General features: G+C 46.1%; 1 protein-coding gene across 1 annotated transcript in view; it reads left to right on the top strand.

Moving 5' to 3' along the window:
• Positions 1–4,838: 4,838 nt before the first annotated feature.
• Positions 4,839–22,808, top strand: part of LOC310777952 (ubiquitin-conjugating enzyme E2 Z-like) — a gene marked incomplete at both ends in the record, with an annotated part of 62,199 nt that continues 44,229 nt past the window's right edge. The window contains one exon of the mRNA XM_083638286.1: positions 4,839–5,643. Within this exon, the coding sequence (XP_083494412.1) occupies positions 4,839–5,643 (805 nt within the window). The remainder of the gene's footprint in view (positions 5,644–22,808) is intronic.

Genomic DNA, 22,808 nt, shown 5'->3' with positions numbered 1-22,808 from the left:
ATTTTCAGCGGAGGCTAAAGCCGCAAGGCATCATTATGTGTGGACCCCCACCCAGAGAAGAGAACACTGGGGTGTGACCATGCGTTTGTCTGGGTGGGTGGGCAGGTGCGCGCGAGAGAGAGACAGAGTGACAAAGTGAGAGAAAAAGAGTGATTGTAATGGAGAAACTGAATTCAGACATCACTTCTCACACAGTCACACACACACACATAGTCACACACACACACACACACACACACACACACCCCTCTCGCTCTCTCTTTCTTTCGGAGGCTATCCCCCTCCCAAATGGATAGCCGTTACCTCCGCTTTTTTTTTGCCAAGCAAAATCAATTGGCACCAGTAATGTAGGCTAGTGTGACAGAGTCTGGCTCTCAAAATAGGATCAAGCTTGTGTCTAGTACAATCCAAACCTTGTCACAATAACACAGAACGTCTTTGCACAGAAATATCAAGCCAGAAGTCTCAAAAACGATGGGAGCAGCCTACCTGCTACAGCTTGGGGCGATGACATCTATAGACAGCCCGGCTTGTATGGCCAGCCCAGTCGGTAGTGTAGTCTACATGTTGCTTCTCAGCAACTCAGGTACCAAAGACAAACATGTAGCTGAACTCGTAATTGTGACATATCATCCCACAGCACTGGAATGCAGATTAGTATGAGGAAACTGTGCCATCATGGACCACAAGGCGCTGTGGAGGGTGAGGCGCGTGGCCCAGCAGGTACGACAGGATGTGAACTGCCGAAACTGCAGGATTCTGTACACTCAGAGGTGCCTCAGGAGGTCCATGAAGATCATCAAGGATCAGACCCACCCGCACAACAAGCCTGTTCACCCTGTTACCGTCAGGGAGCAGGTCTCCCAAAACACGCACAAACACACTGAGGAATAGCTTCTCTCCTCAGGCCACAACAAATAAATAACACACACAGCACACACTCACAACACGCGCACACACACACACACACACACACACACACACACACGCACACAATACCTTGAGTGAATTCAATAAATCTCTCCTGCAAATCCCAAAACAAGCCCTCTGTATCACCTCTGGCTGATCATGAGGCTTTTTCAATACATTTCTGAGCACAAGTCACGACTGAGGTACACTGTTATGAACCCGATGTGGTCTCACATTTACCCTCCAGTTTCCCACTTTGTGTGTTACATCTGCCTTCAAACCACAATCAATTGAAACATTCAATTCAATTAAATGATTTTCTGCTTTGGGCTGTGATATATAGGCTATATCCTTTTCTCCTTATTCTTCTCCACAGACGGGGACTGCTCCCTAGTCCGATACCTCACGAGTCCGACGACACCTCATGGTTTTGGGTTAGGGTCTGGGGGAGGTTAGGTTTAGGCGTGGGGGTGGGAGAGGTTAGGTTTTGGGTTAGGGTCTGGGGGAGGTTAGGTTTAGGGTTAGTGAAAAACGGGGAATATAGAACCCGGGGAACATAGAAGCCGGGGAACATAGACATGATCCCCTGTCCAATGCCTCTTTTTTCGGACTCGTGAGGTATCGGACTAGTGCCATGGCACCCCACAGACAGCCATCACACGAGGAGCCCGTTCTTTTGCTGCAGAGCATCAAGTTCTCGATTAAACAAATCACCTCAATTATTTAAAAGCTTTTATGGACATTTGTCATCATCTCAGTTAATACACAGAGCTAACATGAAGAAATATCATTTAGCTATCTTGGGGTAGAAATATTCCCACAACTGTGCCTTTATGACAAGAACAGTATACTGTCAGTTGTATATTGTGTGTGGGAAGTTGAACATCCTTCCACTGCAAGTGACATTGAATCCATCAATCCTATAATAAGAAAGCAAAGAGTGAGCAGAATTGTGTTCGGCCACAGCTCTGCCATTTTACGTGAGATCGCGCTGAATCTTTCAGGAAGTGTAAAGAGCTCCCCTGTGGGTGACCCAAGAGAGCCGTAGTTTTTAATGAGGTAATTAGGGATGATTTATGGCCAAATTTGTAATGTTGTGCAATGGCTGTGCAGCCTCACCATTCACTGCAAATCCCTTGGAAGGACACAATTGGAATAAAACAATTATGAGTACATCCTTTTTTGTCTTCAAAAAATGTGGATGGGACTTACCAAACAAATTCAATTTAACCCTGATACCTGATACAGCATTTGCGTGTATATCCCTCATTTGTGTGTGTATCCCTTTAAGACTGTGAACCGCGGTCTTAAAGGGATACACACACAAATGCTGCATCAGGTATCAATGGGTTAAGACCTAGAATTCAAGGACCTAAATTGGATGAGTTTTACACATATCCAGAAATATTTATTTTCCTCTGTAACTGAGAAGCTGTCTGTTTAAAGGTGTAACAGAAAAACAGTGGCCAATGAGTAGCTCTCAGTGAGTAAGGAATAAGCAAAGAACATTGTCCAAACATTGTGTGCGTGTGTGTGTGTGTGTCCTAATCTCTCACTGCCTCCGCTTCTCCCAGGACTTCCCATCCAGTCTCATTAAAACATGGTGAGAGGCTTAACTGGAGCACAGTATGCTAGGTCTGCACACACACACACAGACACACACACAGACACACACAGACACACACACACACACACACACAGACACACACACAGACACACACACGCAACACTTTAGCATCCACCCTATTGGAGCTATTTAGGCCGCTGAAGTTATGAATGAAGTAGCTATACGAAGACCTTTATGCAACAAAAAGTTGTTTATATATGGCAATATATCTAAATATTATTAAGTCAATACTGATATATCCCCTGTTTATATATGGCAATATATCTAAATATTAAGTCAATACTGATATATCCCCTGTTTATATATGGCAATATATCTAAATATTATTAAGTCAATACAGCTGATATATCCGCTGTTTATTGTAACTATTTGAGGAGCAACCATATAGGCCTACTCATCCACTTCACAGTGATTTTCTGCACACGGTCTACCATTGTCTTCTACTTTTGCACCACTTACTGTATATGGAACCAGAGAAATAGATCCTGCTACTTTCCTCTCCATTATATTTCTAGTTTATTTTGCACGCTCAATAAACTTTGTTTTAACTTTGTTCAAGAGACATCATTTGACCAACTGGGGTGGTGTGTGTGTGTGTGTGTGTGTGTGTGTGTGTGTGTGTGTGTGTGTGTGTGTGAGAGAGAGAGAGAGAGAGAGCGGCCGTGGGAGTTATGACCGCATTGAAAACTTTGAAAATCAATCCAGACATCCTAAACACCAACAAAAAACTATTGAAGCAGAGGATTTCAGTTGGCAAAAATACATTATATTAAATATAATATATAAATATGTTATACATAGGAAACTATTAGGAAAATGAAAATGAAATTATTATGCCATGATAATGAGAGATTAGAGTTTCAAATCTAGCGATCAAAATAATAATAATAATAATAATAATAACAACAACAACACACACACGAGTAGCATATTCAGCTGTCAGCTGCATGCATCACATGTCAATCAAAGGGAACGGGGGCTGTCTCCTCTCTCTCTTTCAGAATGCTGCAATGATTTTCAAATGTAGACTGACATTGCAGAAAAAACACACACCTTGATTTAAAAATGAGAATTTGTCTGTCCTAATTTTATACCATATTTCCCAACCATTTATTTCCAGGTTTGTGATTGTATTAACAGTAGATTACTTTGAGGAAGTTGTGTCGGCCAGTGATACAGTAACCCCTTTCCAACCTGCCAATTGCACATGCGATATAAAGATGAACTGACACTTACATCTGAGAGTCATCACAATTTTGGTATACTGTATTGAAATATGGCCCAGAATTAAATTGTCACACATCCCCATCTGTATTAAAGAATCAAATATTTTTATGATGTGTATGTTATAGCCTATGTGATGAACAAAACGTCTACAGTTACAGTAAGCGTGCGTTCAGAATGAGGACATCTATTACTTGACAACATGAGAATATTTGCTTTAGCCTAAACTGAGTGAAGAAATGATACGAATATAGGCTACAATACAATACAATAAGCCCTATTGTATTACCTGAGAAATCACTTGCCACCTGCTGCCCTTTCTCTCTCTCCCTATCTCTGTCTGTCTCTCTCTCTTTCTCTCTCGGCAATGATGCGCTGCTGTTAGTCAGCCTACATCAGAAATGAATGAATGAATAAATAAATATATTTAATGAAGAATTCATTTGCAGAAACAGCTAAATGCCTAAATGCCTTCTTAAAATGAAAAGACAACACCTGTTTGATACTTCCTGGAGTGCACATTAAAAAATAACATTATTTGGGTGATTTATGTGAAAATTATGAGGTGAAAATGTTTTGATTATGATCGATAATACAAAAATGTGTCGGGTTCTCCACACCCGCGAACGGTATAAAGGGAGTGAGAGACGGGAATCTGATGGGTTTGATTGATGTAACGCCCAGGGTCTAGGGCTAGGCTTTACATCAATCAAACCAATCAGCCTGCATCATTTTTGCCTGTGCAGGTGGTTAAGACCGCCCAAATCCCGGCACAAGTGGCATTTTGCGGGGCACGGAGAATAGCAGAGGGTTTGGCCACGTCTCCAACTTGCGCCAGCACCAGCGCTAAACACTATGTAAGCTCTAATTAGCGCATTTGCGAAGATAGGGCCCATGAAATGGCCACTGATGATGTCATCACCCTCATAAATCCCTGTCGCATAATGAGATCATCAGTGATATCATGAAATGCATAGTGACATCATCGGTGATGTCATAAATCCTACCCTGCTGATGGTATAAATAGGACCAGTAGACGGCAGGATTAGAGTACGACTTCATTTCTCAGAGGTCAAAGATGGCAAGCGACACTTGCATACTGAGGATAAAGAAAGACATCACATCCATCTATAAGGACCCTCCTCCAGGAATATTTGCCGTTCCTGATCCTCAAGATATGGCCAAGATCCATGCCCTGATCACTGGGCCATCCGACACGCCGTACCAAGGTGGCTTCTTCCTCTTCCTGCTTTACTGCCCTCCTGAGTACCCCCACCAGCCGCCACGGGTCAGGCTCACAACCACCGGACACAAGACCGTCCGCTTCAACCCCAACTTCTACCGCAACGGCAAGGTCTGCCTCAGCATCCTGGGGACGTGGGATGGCCCATCGTGGAGTCCAGTCCAGAGCATCTCAACTGTCCTGATCTCCATCCAGTCTCTGATGACGGAGAACCCCTATCACAATGAACCTGGCTTTGAACAGGAGTGCCAGCCGGGGGATAGCAAGAACTACAACAAGTGCATCCTCCACGAGACCATGAGGGTCGCCGTCTGCGACATGCTGGAGGGCAAAGTTCGCTGTCCCAAAGCTCTCTCGAGTAAGATGGAGAAGTCCTTCCTCGAGTATTATGATTTCTACGAGAGAGTTTGCAAGGAGAGACTGCATCTACAGGGACAGAACATGCAGGACCCGTTTGAGGAGAATCACGGCTGTTTTGACTACCAGGGCCTTCTGGCTCGCCTCGGGGACATCCACAGGCAAATACAGGAGAAAGGCCCGGCGGAGGACGACCACAACGACGACAACTCGGACACCAGCTTCTTACATGAACAGCTTTGTTCGAGCGAAGATTCTTCAGAATCTGATGATGATGATGACGGTGATTATGATGATGATTGATGGTGGTGATTATGATTTGTTATGGGCATAGTCAGGGCCGTCGACGGGGGGACAACCCGTACAGTTGTCCCGGTCCCCGGATCAGGGGGGCCCTTAAAAAAGTAAGAAGAAAAAATAGGGCCGCCCTGGGGTGGTCTTATGCTGATATTTTTCTTGTAATACATTTATGCTCTTTCTGTTAAAGGGACAGCTCACCCTAAAATCCAAAATACATATTTTTCCTCTCACCTGTAGTGCTATTTATCCATCTATATCGTTATGGGATAGTTGCCTGAGTTTTGGAGATATCCGCTGCAGAGATGTCTGCCTTCTCTTGAATACAATGTAACTGGATGGCACTCGGCTTATAGTGCTCGAAGCACCACAAATATACATTTGAAAAACTCAACAGCAATGTCTCTCCAGAAATCATCACCCGGTTACTCAAGATAATGCACACTTTGTTGTGGGCAGTTTCATGTAGGAAATATTTTCTTTTGCAGTCTCAAGTAGGAACTAGCTAGCAGCTAGCGGGTGTAGTTGGGTCAAAAGAAAATAGTTCCTCCGTGAAACTGCTCATAACAATGTCTGTGGATTATCTAGGCCCTAGATTATCTAGGCCCTAGATAATCTAGGGTAGATAATTCTAGGGTAACGGGGTCATGATTTCTGGAAAGATACATTGCTGTTGAGTTTTTCAAATGCATTTCTTTGGCACTTTGAGCACCACAAGCCGAGTGCCATCCAGTTCCATTGTATTGGAGAGAAAAAACTCAGACAACTAACACAAAATGATATAGATGGATAAATAGCACTACAGGTGAGAGGGAATATATGTATTTTGGATTTTAAGGTGAGCTGTTCCTTTAACCCTCAGGGCAATTTCATCATACACATTTAGCCACTGTTTTCTATAGTGTAAAAAAAGAACATGAAATATTTTCCAATATAATGAGTGCAAGTTGTTGTCTTTTTGTCTTTTGTTTGTTTGCTTGTTGTTGTAATTGTTTGTTTTGTTGTTTGATCCGTGGTGTCTGCGTTCATTTCTCTGCTCACTTCCATTCATTTTCAACACAGCTGTCCGTCTGTCTGTGGAGCACTGATGAAGCCTACGTATCCAGCAAATTTGCATATGTTTTGATGGACAGAAAAGTTCAAGAGGGCTGAGCTTTCTCTGGATGGACGTATCGGTTGGACGGATAGTTACTGTCCGCTTAGCCAATCAGAATCGAGGAGGCCTTCTCAGAGTGGAAATGGCTGAGCGGAAGTCGCGCCATGACAGTTGTCCGCATCGATGAAAATGCTATTTTTGAGCCACAATGCGGTTATAAATATCAACAACTAGCCAACAGATATCAAAGCTCGTTCCCTTTATGGAAGGAGCATGACTCGAACTGGCCGACTGTTACATCAGACGAGTGACGTTTTATCGCCACATTAGTAGCGTAGCACACAGAGCTAGCTAACGCCAGCTTTCTTCTCTCGGTTTATAGGCGCATCACTGACACCTTCAAGGTGCTTACCGCCACCTGCTGTACAAGTAGGTTACTTGTACATGCAATGTAGCCACAGCCTTAAGGCTTCACACAAGAACGAAAAAACACAACATGATGATGGCATGATGATTGATGATGTCACCCTCATCGTATCATCTGACATCACTGATGATGTTATTGATGATGTCACCGATGATGTTACTTGAAAATGTGGCATCCTACTGCTATAATTGGCTGTGTGTCTGCATATCTCTCTGTGTCCGGAGTTGCAAGGCACACCATTGCTCTGATCGAGTGTCTGTGCTGGAGGAACGTAAAGGTCCAAATATGACACATCGACAATAATGACGCCGATCGGGCGTGACAAATTGACGTGGGACAAATTGAGGCCCTGGGAATGAGAACCTGTTGGAATAACATGGCATGACCCCACCTGCATGACTCCAGACTATATAGCCCACACTGTGTCAGTTGTCCTTTCAGGTATGAAACCAGAAGGCAGGTTTTGATGCCTTGTGAGGAGTTTTGAGGCTCCGGTTTAAGCGACTAGACAGCAAGTGGAAGCGTTAACTCCTCTGCTTGTGTCTTGTGCGGCTATGAAGCAAGCCGAGCGAGGTCAGTTGTTGCGATTGATTTTACACCGAAAAACTCATCCTTGATCAGTGTGTATCCAGAGATAAAGGGCATGCAGTACTAGGCTACAGACTCAATTTGGAGCTTCAGATAGCGAGCCTGGCTATACAAAGCTCAACCTGGGCTGAAGCATTACCAAGGAGACTAAGCCCTCGTTCACACAGGACGCCGAAGCAACGCTCAACCGAAGCTGTAGGCTACCTACGCTGTAGCCACACGTTTCATTTCGGCAGGCGAAGCCGTTCACACCACCCGCGCGCGTGCCACGCTGACGCCGTGCCGAAAGCTTCGCTCACGCCACGCCGAAGCGATCACTCAGGATTGACGCCGAATTTCCAAGCTTGACGCTGAAGCCGTGAAGCATGAAGTCAATGGAAGTTGTTGTGGGCGGGTTCAAGGTGCGAGAGTAGGCGATGAGAGGAGCTGAGAGGAAAAGAGAAGGCCTGCTTGTGCCTGCTTCAAGCTTCAGTTCTGCTTACATTTGGCGTCCTGTGTGAATGTAGGCTAACACTAGCAATACTCACAAGAAATTGGGGGCAGTGATGGCCTAAAGGTTAGAGAAGCGAGATTGTGACCGGAAGGTCATCGGTTCAATCCCCGGGACCGGCAAGATAAATCTGGGTGGGGAAAGTGGAAAAGCAACCCTTGCCCCTCCCTCATTACCACCACTGAGGTGCCCTTGAGCAAGGCCATTAACCCCAACCGCTCCAGTGGAGCTGATCAGTGGCCAGCAGATCAGACTGTGGTTGTACTGGTCAGCTTCCAGGTGTGAATGTGAACAGAGCACTCCTGAAAAAGAGAGCATTGCTCTCAACGAGACTCCCCCTGTATAAATAAAGGTAAAAAAAAAAAGCTGATACAGCAACAACAACTTTCACAATCGTTCTTTTTTTACCGCGCGACTTCGTAATTAACCGCAAAGCTCACGTTAGACCGGACACTCCTGATATATATGACATTAAAGGTGCACTTTTGGGTTGGCAAAGAGAAACAAACTGTAAATAGCCACGGTACTGATTGTTTTGGAGGTCCCTGTGCAGCCGGCGGAGAGGCGCCTGGGAGAAACACGGCCGCTCCGCCCGGTGGATGGAGGCTGTCATGAAGTTACAAGACTCTCCGGTGGGGAAGTCCCTATTCTCTTTAGTGTCATTGTTGCAGACTTTCTCTCTCTCCCTCCATGTCTCTCGCTCTTTTCCTTTAGCAGACCCACTTAGGCTTTATGATAGTCTCTCGTGGGCCTTCTCCCTCGAACCCACTGCTCCCCCCCTCTCTCTCTTTCACAGTCAATGTCTCCCAGTCTCCTTGGAGAACCCTGCTACCCCACTTAGTTTTTTATGACTTGTTCTCCACCCCTCTAAACCCCACGCCCTTTCAACCTTCTCCTCTATATCCTCTCCTCCTTTTCCTCTCTCTCCCCGTCTGCCCTTGCCGTGTCCTTTGGGGGCACTTTTGTGTCCTTTGATGGCCAGACATCCTTCTTCCAGACGTCCTCAGAGAAGCTCCAGCAGACCGTCCGATTCCAGTCTCCCTACACACACACTCCATCCACCCCAGAGGATCTAGGCCCAGACGTCCTTCTCAGGCCATGTCCACACGTAGACGGAAGCAATCTTTTTTTTTTTCGTTTAAGAAAAGTTTTCCATAAACACGGAATCGTTTCAAGAAATGTGTGTATCCACATGAAACCACTGAAACCGCTGTAGAATATATGCCAGGCCAGTAAGTGGCGCTGTAACGCTGCCACAAAGTACACCAAAAACAGAGAATAAGACCATCTCGTCAATAATGGCATTCAACCACTAAGGGCGCACAGTCTATAATGTGTAGTGAGCAGCTCAAACCCTTGGCTTTGCGGGGAGGTTTGCCATGTTGATGAATAAAATGATTAAACCTATACAGGCAAATGCAGAGCTGTTCAGCAGGGCTGATGGTCTCCCTGTAGCATACAATATAGAACGTTAACTATCGGTGACGTTCCTGATATCATCCACTTCCATGATCTTTAGACATATGTTGCAAACACATCCCAGCGTATTGGCCGCTCCTGCACATCACAGCACAGGCTAAATGATGCAACATAAATATACATTATATAAACTCATGAAATAAATGTGTTTTTATTGAAAAAGTGGCGTCAAGTAAGCTAAAGTCTTGTTGGAGTGGACACGAGTGGACATCACAGTGCACCCGTGTTTTCGTCAAACCTCTCACTTCCCTATTCACGTTGTATTTACGAGGGCTATATATAAGGCAACCCGAGTATGTCCGTTACACTCAGGGTTTACATTTCATTTCATTTTGTCCAATATTAAAATATTCCAGAATTGCATGTTGTATTAAAAATAAATATTATTTCTATCTAACACGTTAAGCCTGATTTTGTTTGTGTTATTGTAAAAACTTAGCCGCCGCTAAGCCTTCTGGGAAATATCCGATGAAGGGAGAGGAGGGGTGGATGGGAAGAGTCAGCTGTGTGGAGCCCTGAGGATGTTGTACACGCTGTTCTCCGTGTCCACTTGTTGCTGACGGTGGTAAGAGAGGAGCATTATATTTTGCTGCAAGATCCCTAACAGGCTCAGTAGCTGCTGTAGCACGAACGCTAGTGCCATGATTGTTATTGTTGCTGGCGGAGAGAGGTGGGGCTATGGCGTCATCGGTTCAGGAAAGATGCGTATGGGTTGTAAACACGGAAATGCAAGGGTGGCGTCTTCAGATTTATTCACTCTGGTACCTGGTTTAAAAAATTAGCGTATACTCCCAGAACGTATACTCCCAGAACGCTGGTTCCGTCTGGACGAAACGTCCATACGAGAAAAAACTTTAGCGGATACACCTAAACTCGTCTCCGTGTGGACATGGCCTCAGAGAAGCTCCAGCAGACCCCCCCATCCCCCCCCCACACACACACACACACACACACACTCCATCCACCCCAGAGGATCTAGGCCCAGACGTCCTTCTTCCAGACGTCCTTCTCAGAGAAGCTCCAGCAGACCCCCCCCCCTACACACACACACACACACACACACACTCCATCCACCCCAGAGGATCTAGGACCCAGACAGGCCGCCACCCTTCGGGACTTTGATTACTGCCAGCTCTCTCAGAGCCGCCACTCACAAAACCCTCCTGCCTTCCAAAACAGAAAAGAAAAAAAACTTGGGCAGCCATGCCAAGATGAAAATAAGGCATTAGAGGGATGATACAGATGCTATTGACTGGTTTATTCTATTCAGCTCAACAGATTGCGGTCCATCACCGTGGAGCAGAATTATTATTTTTTCGACTTGGAAGGAAGGAGATGGAGGAGAGATGGGAGAGTGGAAGTGTGGAGCGTGTGTGTGTGTGTGTGCGCGCGTGTGTGTGCGCGCTGGTGACCCATAGTCCTCCAAGCAAAATGAAATAGCGGCAGACTCGGACGATATGACGGATGCGTGCGAGTCCGCCCGGTGTCGAATTGAAACAGAGGGAAATATAAGATGAGTCTCATTAAAATGTGACAGGCTGCTGCACGGAGGCCTCGCTATTCCCCCAGACTCTGCACTACTTAAACAGGAGGGACAGGCTTGAACAGGAAAAGGAAGCATGGAGTAAACAGGCTTTCGAGAGATGACTGCAAACAGGTCGGCTTTTCCCATTTTCCTATTTCCGGCTTCCGAGGGAATTCGGCAAGCGGAGCGGAATCCAATCAACGTGATGCAAAGGGAATATTCAATGCATCTTTACATCAAGTGTGATAAAAAAGAAAAGAAAAGGGAAATGAGATTGAAGTTAGATTGTGTTATTCGCTGTGTTGGATGGTGTTGCAGATGAGAAGACACGACTTTTAATTTCTAATCCAATCTTAAACGGTGTAGAAAATGCTCCATAATGGCCCACCATCAGGCCTGTTCTTGGGGTAATTGGCCAGGTATGTACACATACAATGAATGTGAGTCCGCTTTGCGTTGCTCTCAAAGTAGCTTAAGTCAAAACAAACAAGAGGCGGGTACAGTCAAACATTTACAACATTTGGCATTAACTACTACGGTATATACAATAAGTGTGTCAATTTTAAAATATATGAAATAATGTATATTGTAGAGTATATGTGTAAATAAGCCACAAATATGTAGATGTGTGTATAAACAACTCTGAACAAGTGTTATTGTGATTAATTCTTTAAGGCTTTAGTCTTAGTTTAGATATATATTTGTATTCTATTTGTAAGTCATGACTGTGCATCCCAAATGAAAATTTACATCATGTATATTGCATTTACAGTAAAGCAAACTAATGCTTCAATTCGGGGGGGATTAATGGTTAATTAATGATTATTAATAGTAGGGATGTTCATCAATTATCGAAAATCGATTATTGATCGTTAAGGAATTGAATCAATCATGTGGAATTTTTATCGATTATTGTTATACTTTTTTTTTTTTTTTTTTGCGGACTAGGTTTGGGTGGAATTCGTTCCTCCTCGCCCCACTCCATTGCACAGCCGACTAACGTGAGGTGGAGCTTCATATAGTCTCTAGTTTTCTGGCTGGGCACGGGCCTTTGTGCTAACAAAACTGTTTTAAACATGGGGAATTCACACCGGCATGCGCCGGGGACAGCAGAGTGTTGGAGAGGAGACACATTGAAATAAAGAGTTCATTGAGGAGAACACGTTGTCTTTCGTATTTTCTGCGATAGGCATTCATTTTGTAAAAAAAAATATATATTTATATATTAAACAAATATTATTATTAATATGATCGAAAATCGATAATTGATCGTTAATTTTCCCGATTTTCGATTATGGAAATTTTTCAAAATGAACATCCCTAATTAATGGTGCCATTTTATCCAGTTTAAGTCTTCCAGTGTTGCCTCCTTGGAGCCCTGGGTCTTACTCTATCACCACTGTGGTTGACAGATCCCACATCCTACCACCTACGATCTGTCAAAACACTGTCAAATAAACGACTACGCCTGCATGGCCTGCTCACAAACACATCCTACCACCTACCCTCTGTCAAAACACTGTCTGATAAACAACTACGCCTGCATGGCCTGCTCACAAACACATCCTACCACCTACCCTCTGTCAAAACACTGTCTGATAAACAACTACGCCTGCATGGCCTGCTCACAAACACATCCTACCACCTACCCTCTGTCAAAACACTGTCTGATAAACAACTACGCCTGCATGGCCCGCTCACAAACACATCCTACCACCTACCCTCTGTCAAAACACTGTGTGATAAACAACTACGTCTGCATGGCCTGCTAACAAACACATCCTACCACCTACCCTCTGTCAAAACACTGTGTGATAAACAACTACGTCTGCATGGCCTGCTCACAAACACATCCTACCACCTACCCTCTGTCAAAACACTGTCTGATAAACAACTACGCCTGCATGGCCTGCTAACAAACACATCCTACCACCTACCCTCTGTCAAAACACTGTCTGATAAACAACTACGTCTGCATGGCCTGCTCACAAACACATCCTACCACCTACCCTCTGTCAAAACACTGTCTGATAAACAACTACGCCTGCATGGCCTGCTCACAAACACATCCTACCACCTACCCTCTGTCAAAACACTGTCTGATAAACAACTACGCCTGCATGGCCCGCTCACAAACACATCCTACCACCTACCCTCTGTCAAAACACTGTGTGATAAACAACTACGTCTGCATGGCCTGCTAACAAACACATCCTACCACCTACCCTCTGTCAAAACACTGTCTGATAAACAACTACGCCTGCATGGCCCGCTCACAAACACATCCTACCACCTACCCTCTGTCAAAACACTGTCTGATAAACAACTACGTCTGCATGGCCCGCTCACAAACACATCCTACCACCTACCCTCTGTCAAAACACTGTCTGATAAACAACTACGTCTGCATGGCCCGCTCACAAACACATCCTACCACCTACCCTCTGTCAAAACACTGTCTGATAAACAACTACGCCTGCATGGCCCGCTCACAAACACATCCTACCACCTACCCTCTGTCAAAACACTGTGTGATAAACAACTACGCCTGCATGGCCTGCTCACAAACACATCCTACCACCTACCCTCTGTCAAAACACTGTCTGATAAACAACTACGCCTGCATGGCCTGCTAACAAACACATCCTACCACCTACCCTCTGTCAAAACACTGTCTGATAAACAACTACGTCTGCATGGCCTGCTCACAAACACATCCTACCACCTACCCTCTGTCAAAACACTGTCTGATAAACAACTACGCCTGCATGGCCTGCTCACAAACACATCCTACCACCTACCCTCTGTCAAAACACTGTCTGATAAACAACTACGCCTGCATGGCCTGCTCACAAACACATCCTACCACCTACCCTCTGTCAAAACACTGTCTGATAAACAACTACGCCTGCATGGCCTGCTCACAAACACATCCTACCACCTACCCTCTGTCAAAACACTGTCTGATAAACAACTACGCCTGCATGGCCTGCTCACAAACACATCCTACCACCTACCCTCTGTCAAAACACTGTCTGATAAACAACTACGCCTGCATGGCCCGCTAACAAACACATCCTACCACCTACCCTCTGTCAAAACACTGTCTGATAAACAACTACGCCTGCATGGCCCGCTAACAAACACAACCTACCACCTACCCTCTGTCAAAACACTGTCTGATAAACAACTACGCCTGCATGGCCTGCTCACAAACACATCCTACCACCTACCCTCTGTCAAAACACTGTCTGATAAACAACTACGTCTGCATGGCCCGCTCACAAACACATCCTACCACCTACCCTCTGTCAAAACACTGTCTGATAAACAACTACGCCTGCATGGCCTGCTCACAAACACATCCTACCACCTACCCTCTGTCAAAACACTGTCTGATAAACAACTACGTCTGCATGGCCTGCTCACAAACACATCCTACCACCTACCCTCTGTCAAAACACTGTCTGATAAACAACTACGTCTGCATGGCCTGCTCACAAACACATCCTACCACCTACCCTCTGTCAAAACACTGTCTGATAAACAACTACGCCTGCATGGCCTGCTCACAAACACATCCTACCACCTACCCTCTGTCAAACCACTGTCTGATAAACAACTACGCCTGCATGGCCTGCTCACAAACACATCCTACCACCTACCCTCTGTCAAAACACTGTCTGATAAACAACTACGCCTGCATGGCCTGCTCACAAACACATCCTACCACCTACCCTCTGTCAAAACACTGTCTGATAAACAACTACGCCTGCATGGCCCGCTAACAAACACATCCTACCACCTACCCTCTGTCAAAACACTGTCTGATAAACAACTACGTCTGCATGGCCTGCTCACAAACACATCCTACCACCTACCCTCTGTCAAAACACTGTCTGATAAACAACTACGTCTGCATGGCCTGCTCACAAACACATCCTACCACCTACCCTCTGTCAAAACACTGTCTGATAAACAACTACGCCTGCATGGCCTGCTCACAAACACATCCTACCACCTACCCTCTGTCAAAACACTGTCTGATAAACAACTACGTCTGCATGGCCTGCTAACAAACACATCCTACCACCTACCCTCTGTCAAAACACTGTCTGATAAACAACTACGCCTGCATGGCCCGCTCACAAACACATCCTACCACCTACCCTCTGTCAAAACACTGTCTGATAAACAACTACGCCTGCATGGCCTGCTCACAAACACATCCTACCACCTACCCTCTGTCAAAACACTGTCTGATAAACAACTACGCCTGCATGGCCTGCTCACAAACACATCCTACCACCTACCCTCTGTCAAAACACTGTCTGATAAACAACTACGCCTGCATGGCCTGCTCACAAACACATCCTACCACCTACCCTCTGTCAAAACACTGTCTGATAAACAACTACGCCTGCATGGCCTGCTCACAAACACATCCTACCACCTACCCTCTGTCAAAACACTGTCTGATAAACAACTACGCCTGCATGGCCTGCTCACAAACACATCCTACCACCTACCCTCTGTCAAAACACTGTCTGATAAACAACTACGCCTGCATGGCCTGCTCACAAACACATCCTACCACCTACCCTCTGTCAAAACACTGTCTGATAAACAACTACGCCTGCATGGCCTGCTCACAAACACATCCTACCACCTACCCTCTGTCAAAACACTGTCTGATAAACAACTACGCCTGCATGGCCTGCTCACAAACACATCCTACCACCTACCCTCTGTCAAAACACTGTCTGATAAACAACTACGCCTGCATGGCCTGCTCACAAACACATCCTACCACCTACCCTCTGTCAAAACACTGTCTGATAAACAACTACGCCTGCATGGCCCGCTCACAAACACATCCTACCACCTACCCTCTGTCAAAACACTGTCTGATAAACAACTACGCCTGCATGGCCTGCTCACAAACACATCCTACCACCTACCCTCTGTCAAAACACTGTCTGATAAACAACTACGTCTGCATGGCCTGCTCACAAACACATCCTACCACCTACCCTCTGTCAAAACACTGTCTGATAAACAACTACGCCTGCATGGCCTGCTCACAAACACATCCTACCACCTACCCTCTGTCAAAACACTGTCTGATAAACAACTACGCCTGCATGGCCTGCTCACAAACACATCCTACCACCTACCCTCTGTCAAAACACTGTCTGATAAACAACTACGCCTGCATGGCCTGCTCACAAACACATCCTACCACCTACCCTCTGTCAAAACACTGTCTGATAAACAACTACGCCTGCATGGCCTGCTCACAAACACATCCTACCACCTACCCTCTGTCAAAACACTGTCTGATAAACAACTACGCCTGCATGGCCCGCTCACAAACACATCCTACCACCTACCCTCTGTCAAAACACTGTCTGATAAACAACTACGCCTGCATGGCCTGCTCACAAACACATCCTACCACCTACCCTCTGTCAAAACACTGTCTGATAAACAACTACGTCTGCATGGCCTGCTCACAAACACATCCTACCACCTACCCTCTGTCAAAACACTGTCTGATAAACAACTACGCCTGCATGGCCTGCTCACAAACACATCCTACCACCTACCCTCTGTCAAAACACTGTCTGATAAACAACTACGCCTGCATGGCCTGCTCACAAACACATCCTACCACCTACCCTCTGTCAAAACACTGTCTGATAAACAACTACGTCTGCATGGCCTGCTCACAAACACATCCTACCACCTACCCTCTGTCAAAACACTGTCTGATAAACAACTACGCCTGCATGGCCTGCTCACAAACACATCCTACCACCTACCCTCTGTCAAAACACTGTCTGATAAACAACTACGCCTGCATGGCCTGCTCACAAACACATCCTACCACCTACCCTCTGTCAAAACACTGTCTGATAAACAACTACGCCTGCATGGCCTGCTCACAAACACATCCTACCACCTACCCTCTGTCAAAACACTGTCTGATAAACAACTACGCCTGCATGGCCTGCTCACAAACACATCCTACCACCTACCCTCTGTCAAAACACTGTCTGATAAACAACTACGTCTGCATGGCCTGCTCACAAACACATCCTACCACCTACCCTCTGTCAAAACACTGTCAAATAAACGACTACGCCTGCATGGCCTGCTCACAAACACATCCTACCACCTACCCTCTGTCAAAACACTGTCTGATAAACAACTACGCCTGCATGGCCCGCTAACAAACACATCCTACCACCTACCCTCTGTCAAAACACTGTCTGATAAACAACTACGCCTGCATGGCCTGCTCACAAACACATCCTACCACCTACCCTCTGTCAAAACACTGTCTGATAAACAACTACGTCTGCATGGCCTGTTCACAAACACATCCTACCACCTACCCTCTGTCAAAACACTGTCTGATAAACAACTACGCCTGCATGGCCTGCTCACAAACACATCCTACCACCTACCCTCTGTCAAAACACTGTCTGATAAACAACTACGTCTGCATGGCCTGCTCACAAACACATCCTACCACCTACCCTCTGTCAAAACACTGTCTGATAAACAACTACGCCTGCATGGCCTGCTCACAAACACATCCTACCACCTACCCTCTGTCAAAACACTGTCTGATAAACAACTACGCCTGCATGGCCTGCTCACAAACACATCCTACCACCTACCCTCTGTCAAAACACTGTCTGATAAACAACTACGCCTGCATGGCCTGCTAACAAACACATCCTACCACCTACCCTCTGTCAAAACACTGTCTGATAAACAACTACGCCTGCATGGCCTGCTCACAAACACATCCTACCACCTACCCTCTGTCAAAACACTGTCTGATAAACAACTACGCCTGCATGGCCTGCTCACAAACACATCCTACCACCTACCCTCTGTCAAAACACTGTCTGATAAACAACTACGCCTGCATGGCCCGCTCACAAACACATCCTACCACCTACCCTCTGTCAAAACACTGTCTGATAAACAACTACGTCTGCATGGCCTGCTCACAAACACATCCTACCACCTACCCTCTGTCAAAACACTGTCAAATAAACGACTACGCCTGCATGGCCTGCTCACAAACACATCCTACCACCTACCCTCTGTCAAAACACTGTCTGATAAACAACTACGCCTGCATGGCCCGCTAACAAACACATCCTACCACCTACCCTCTGTCAAAACACTGTCTGATAAACAACTACGCCTGCATGGCCTGCTCACAAACACATCCTACCACCTACCCTCTGTCAAAACACTGTCTGATAAACAACTACGTCTGCATGGCCTGTTCACAAACACATCCTACCACCTACCCTCTGTCAAAACACTGTCTGATAAACAACTACGCCTGCATGGCCTGCTCACAAACACATCCTACCACCTACCCTCTGTCAAAACACTGTCTGATAAACAACTACGTCTGCATGGTCTGCTCACAAACACATCCTACCACCTACCCTCTGTCAAAACACTGTGTGATAAACAACTACGTCTGCATGGCCCGCTCACAAACACATCCTACCACCTACCCTCTGTCAAAACACTGTCTGATAAACAACTACGTCTGCATGGCCTGCTCACAAACACATCCTACCACCTACCCTCTGTCAAAACACTGTCTGATAAACAACTACGTCTGCATGGCCTGCTCACAAACACATCCTACCACCTACCCTCTGTCAAAACACTGTCTGATAAACAACTACGTCTGCATGGCCTGCTAATAAACACATCCTACCACCTACCCTCTGTCAAAACACTGTCTGATAAACAACTACGCCTGCATGGCCTGCTAATAAACACATCCTACCACCTACCCTCTGTCAAAACACTGTCTGATAAACAACTACGCCTGCATGGCCTGCTCACAAACACATCCTACCACCTACCCTCTGTCAAAACACTGTCTGATAAACAACTACGTCTGCATGGCCTGCTCACAAACACATCCTACCACCTACCCTCTGTCAAAACACTGTCTGATAAACAACTACGCCTGCATGGCCCGCTCACAAACACATCCTACCACCTACCCTCTGTCAAACCACTGTCTGATAAACAACTACGTCTGCATGGCCTGCTCACAAACACATCCTACCACCTACCCTCTGTCAAAACACTGTCTGATAAACAACTACGCCTGCATGGCCCGCTCACAAACACATCCTACCACCTACCCTCTGTCAAACCACTGTCTGATAAACAACTACGCCTGCATGGCCTGCTAACAAACACATCCTACCACCTACCCTCTGTCAAAACACTGTCTGATAAACAACTACGTCTGCATGGCCTGCTCACAAACATATCCTACCACCTACTTTCTGTCAAAACACTGTCTGATAAACAACTACGTCTGCATGGCCTGCTCACAAACATATCCTACCACCTACTTTCTGTCAAAACACTGTCTGATAAACAACTACGCCTGCATGGCCCGCTCACAAACACATCCTACCACCTACGATCTGTCAAAACACTGTCTGATAAACAACTACGCCTGCATGGCCTGCTCACAAACACATCCTACCACCTACCCTCTGTCAAAACACTGTCTGATAAACAACTACGTCTGCATGGCCTGCTCACAAACACATCCTACCACCTACCCTCTGTCAAACCACTGTCTGATAAACAACTACGCCTGCATGGCCCGCTCACAAACACATCCTACCACCTACCCTCTGTCAAACCACTGTCTGATAAACAACTACGCCTGCATGGCCTGCTCACAAACACATCCTACCACCTACCCTCTGTCAAAACACTGTCTGATAAACAACTACGCCTGCATGGCCTGCTCACAAACACATCCTACCACCTACCCTCTGTCAAAACACTGTCTGATAAACAACTACGCCTGCATGGCCCGCTCACAAACACATCCTACCACCTACCCTCTGTCAAAACACTGTCTGATAAACAACTACACCTGCATGGCCTGCTCACAAACACATCCTACCACCTACCCTCTGTCAAAACACTGTGTGATAAACAACTACGCCTGCATGGCCTGCTCACAAACACATCCTACCACCTACCCTCTGTCAAAACACTGTCTGATAAACAACTACGTCTGCATGGCCCGCTCACAAACACATCCTACCACCTACCCTCTGTCAAAACACTGTCTGATAAACAACTACGTCTGCATGGCCTGCTAACAAACACATCCTACCACCTACCCTCTGTCAAAACACTGTCTGATAAACAACTACGTCTGCATGGCCTGCTCACAAACACATCCTACCCTCTGTCAAAACACTGTCTGATAAACAACTACGCCTGCATGGCCTGCTCACAAACACATCCTACCACCTACCCTCTGTCAAAACACTGTCTGATAAACAACTACGTCTGCATGGCCCGCTCACAAACACATCCTACCACCTACCCTCTGTCAAAACACTGTCTGATAAACAACTACGCCTGGATGGCCCGCTCACAAACACATCCTACCACCTACCCTCTGTCAAAACACTGTCTGATAAACAACTACGCCTGGATGGCCCGCTCACAAACACATCCTACCACCTACCCTCTGTCAAAACACTGTGTGATAAACAACTACGCCTGCATGGCCTGCTAACAAACACATCCTACCACCTACCCTCTGTCAAAACACTGTCTGATAAACAACTACGTCTGCATGGCCTGCTAATAAACACATCCTACCACCTACCCTCTGTCAAAACACTGTCTGATAAACAACTACGCCTGCATGGCCCGCTAACAAACACATCCTACCACCTACCCTCTGTCAAACCACTGTCTGATAAACAACTACGCCTGCATGGCCCGCTCACAAACACATCCTACCACCTACCCTCTGTCAAACCACTGTCTGATAAACAACTACGCCTGCATGGCCTGCTCACAAACACATCCTACCACCTACCCTCTGTCAAAACACTGTCTGATAAACAACTACGCCTGCATGGCCTGCTCACAAACACATCCTACCACCTACCCTCTGTCAAAACACTGTCTGATAAACAACTACGTCTGCATGGCCTGCTCACAAACACATCCTACCACCTACCCTCTGTCAAACCACTGTCTGATAAACAACTACGCCTGCATGGCCTGCTCACAAACACATCCTACCACCTACCCTCTGTCAAAACACTGTCTGATAAACAACTACGCCTGCATGGCCTGCTCACAAACACATCCTACCACCTACCCTCTGTCAAAACACTGTCTGATAAACAACTACGTCTGCATGGCCTGCTCACAAACACATCCTACCACCTACCCTCTGTCAAAACACTGTCTGATAAACAACTACGTCTGCATGGCCTGCTCACAAACACATCCTACCACCTACCCTCTGTCAAACCACTGTCTGATAAACAACTACGCCTGCATGGCCTGCTCACAAACACATCCTACCACCTACCCTCTGTCAAAACACTGTCTGATAAACAACTACGCCTGCATGGCCCGCTCACAAACACATCCTACCACCTACCCTCTGTCAAAACACTGTCTGATAAACAACTACGCCTGCATGGCCTGCTAACAAACACATCCTACCATCTACCCTCTGTCAAAACACTGTCTGATAAACAACTACGTCTGCATGGCCTGCTAACAAACACATCCTACCATCTACCCTCTGTCAAAACACTGTCTGATAAACAACTACGCCTGCATGGCCTGCTAACAAACACATCCTACCACCTACCCTCTGTCAAAACACTGTCTGATAAACAACTACGTCTGCATGGCCCGCTCACAAACACATCCTACCACCTACCCTCTGTCAAAACACTGTCTGATAAACAACTACGCCTGCATGGCCCGCTCACAAACACATCCTACCACCTACCCTCTGTCAAAACACTGTCTGATAAACAACTACGTCTGCATGGCCTGCTAACAAACACATCCTACCACCTACCCTCTGTCAAAACACTGTCTGATAAACAACTACGTCTGCATGGCCTGCTCACAAACACATCCTACCACCTACCCTCTGTCAAAACACTGTCTGATAAACAACTACGCCTGCATGGCCTGCTCACAAACACATCCTACCACCTACCCTCTGTCAAAACACTGTCTGATAAACAACTACGTCTGCATGGCCTGCTCACAAACACATCCTACCACCTACCCTCTGTCAAAACACTGTCTGATAAACAACTACGCCTGCATGGCCTGCTCACAAACACATCCTACCACCTACCCTCTGTCAAAACACTGTCTGATAAACAACTACGTCTGCATGGCCTGCTAACAAACACATCCTACCACCTACCCTCTGTCAAAACACTGTCTGATAAACAACTACGCCTGCATGGCCTGCTCACAAACACATCCTACCACCTACCCTCTGTCAAAACACTGTCTGATAAACAACTACGCCTGCATGGCCTGCTAACAAACACATCCTACCACCTACCCTCTGTCAAAACACTGTCTGATAAACAACTACGCCTGCATGGCCTGCTCACAAACACATCCTACCACCTACCCTCTGTCAAAACACTGTCTGATAAACAACTACGCCTGCA

This window comes from Poromitra crassiceps, assembly GCF_964638095.1.
Source record: "Poromitra crassiceps genome assembly, chromosome: 6".
Taxonomy (NCBI): Eukaryota; Metazoa; Chordata; class Actinopteri; order Beryciformes; family Melamphaidae; genus Poromitra; species Poromitra crassiceps.
This window is presented reverse-complemented; position numbering and strand designations above follow the sequence as displayed.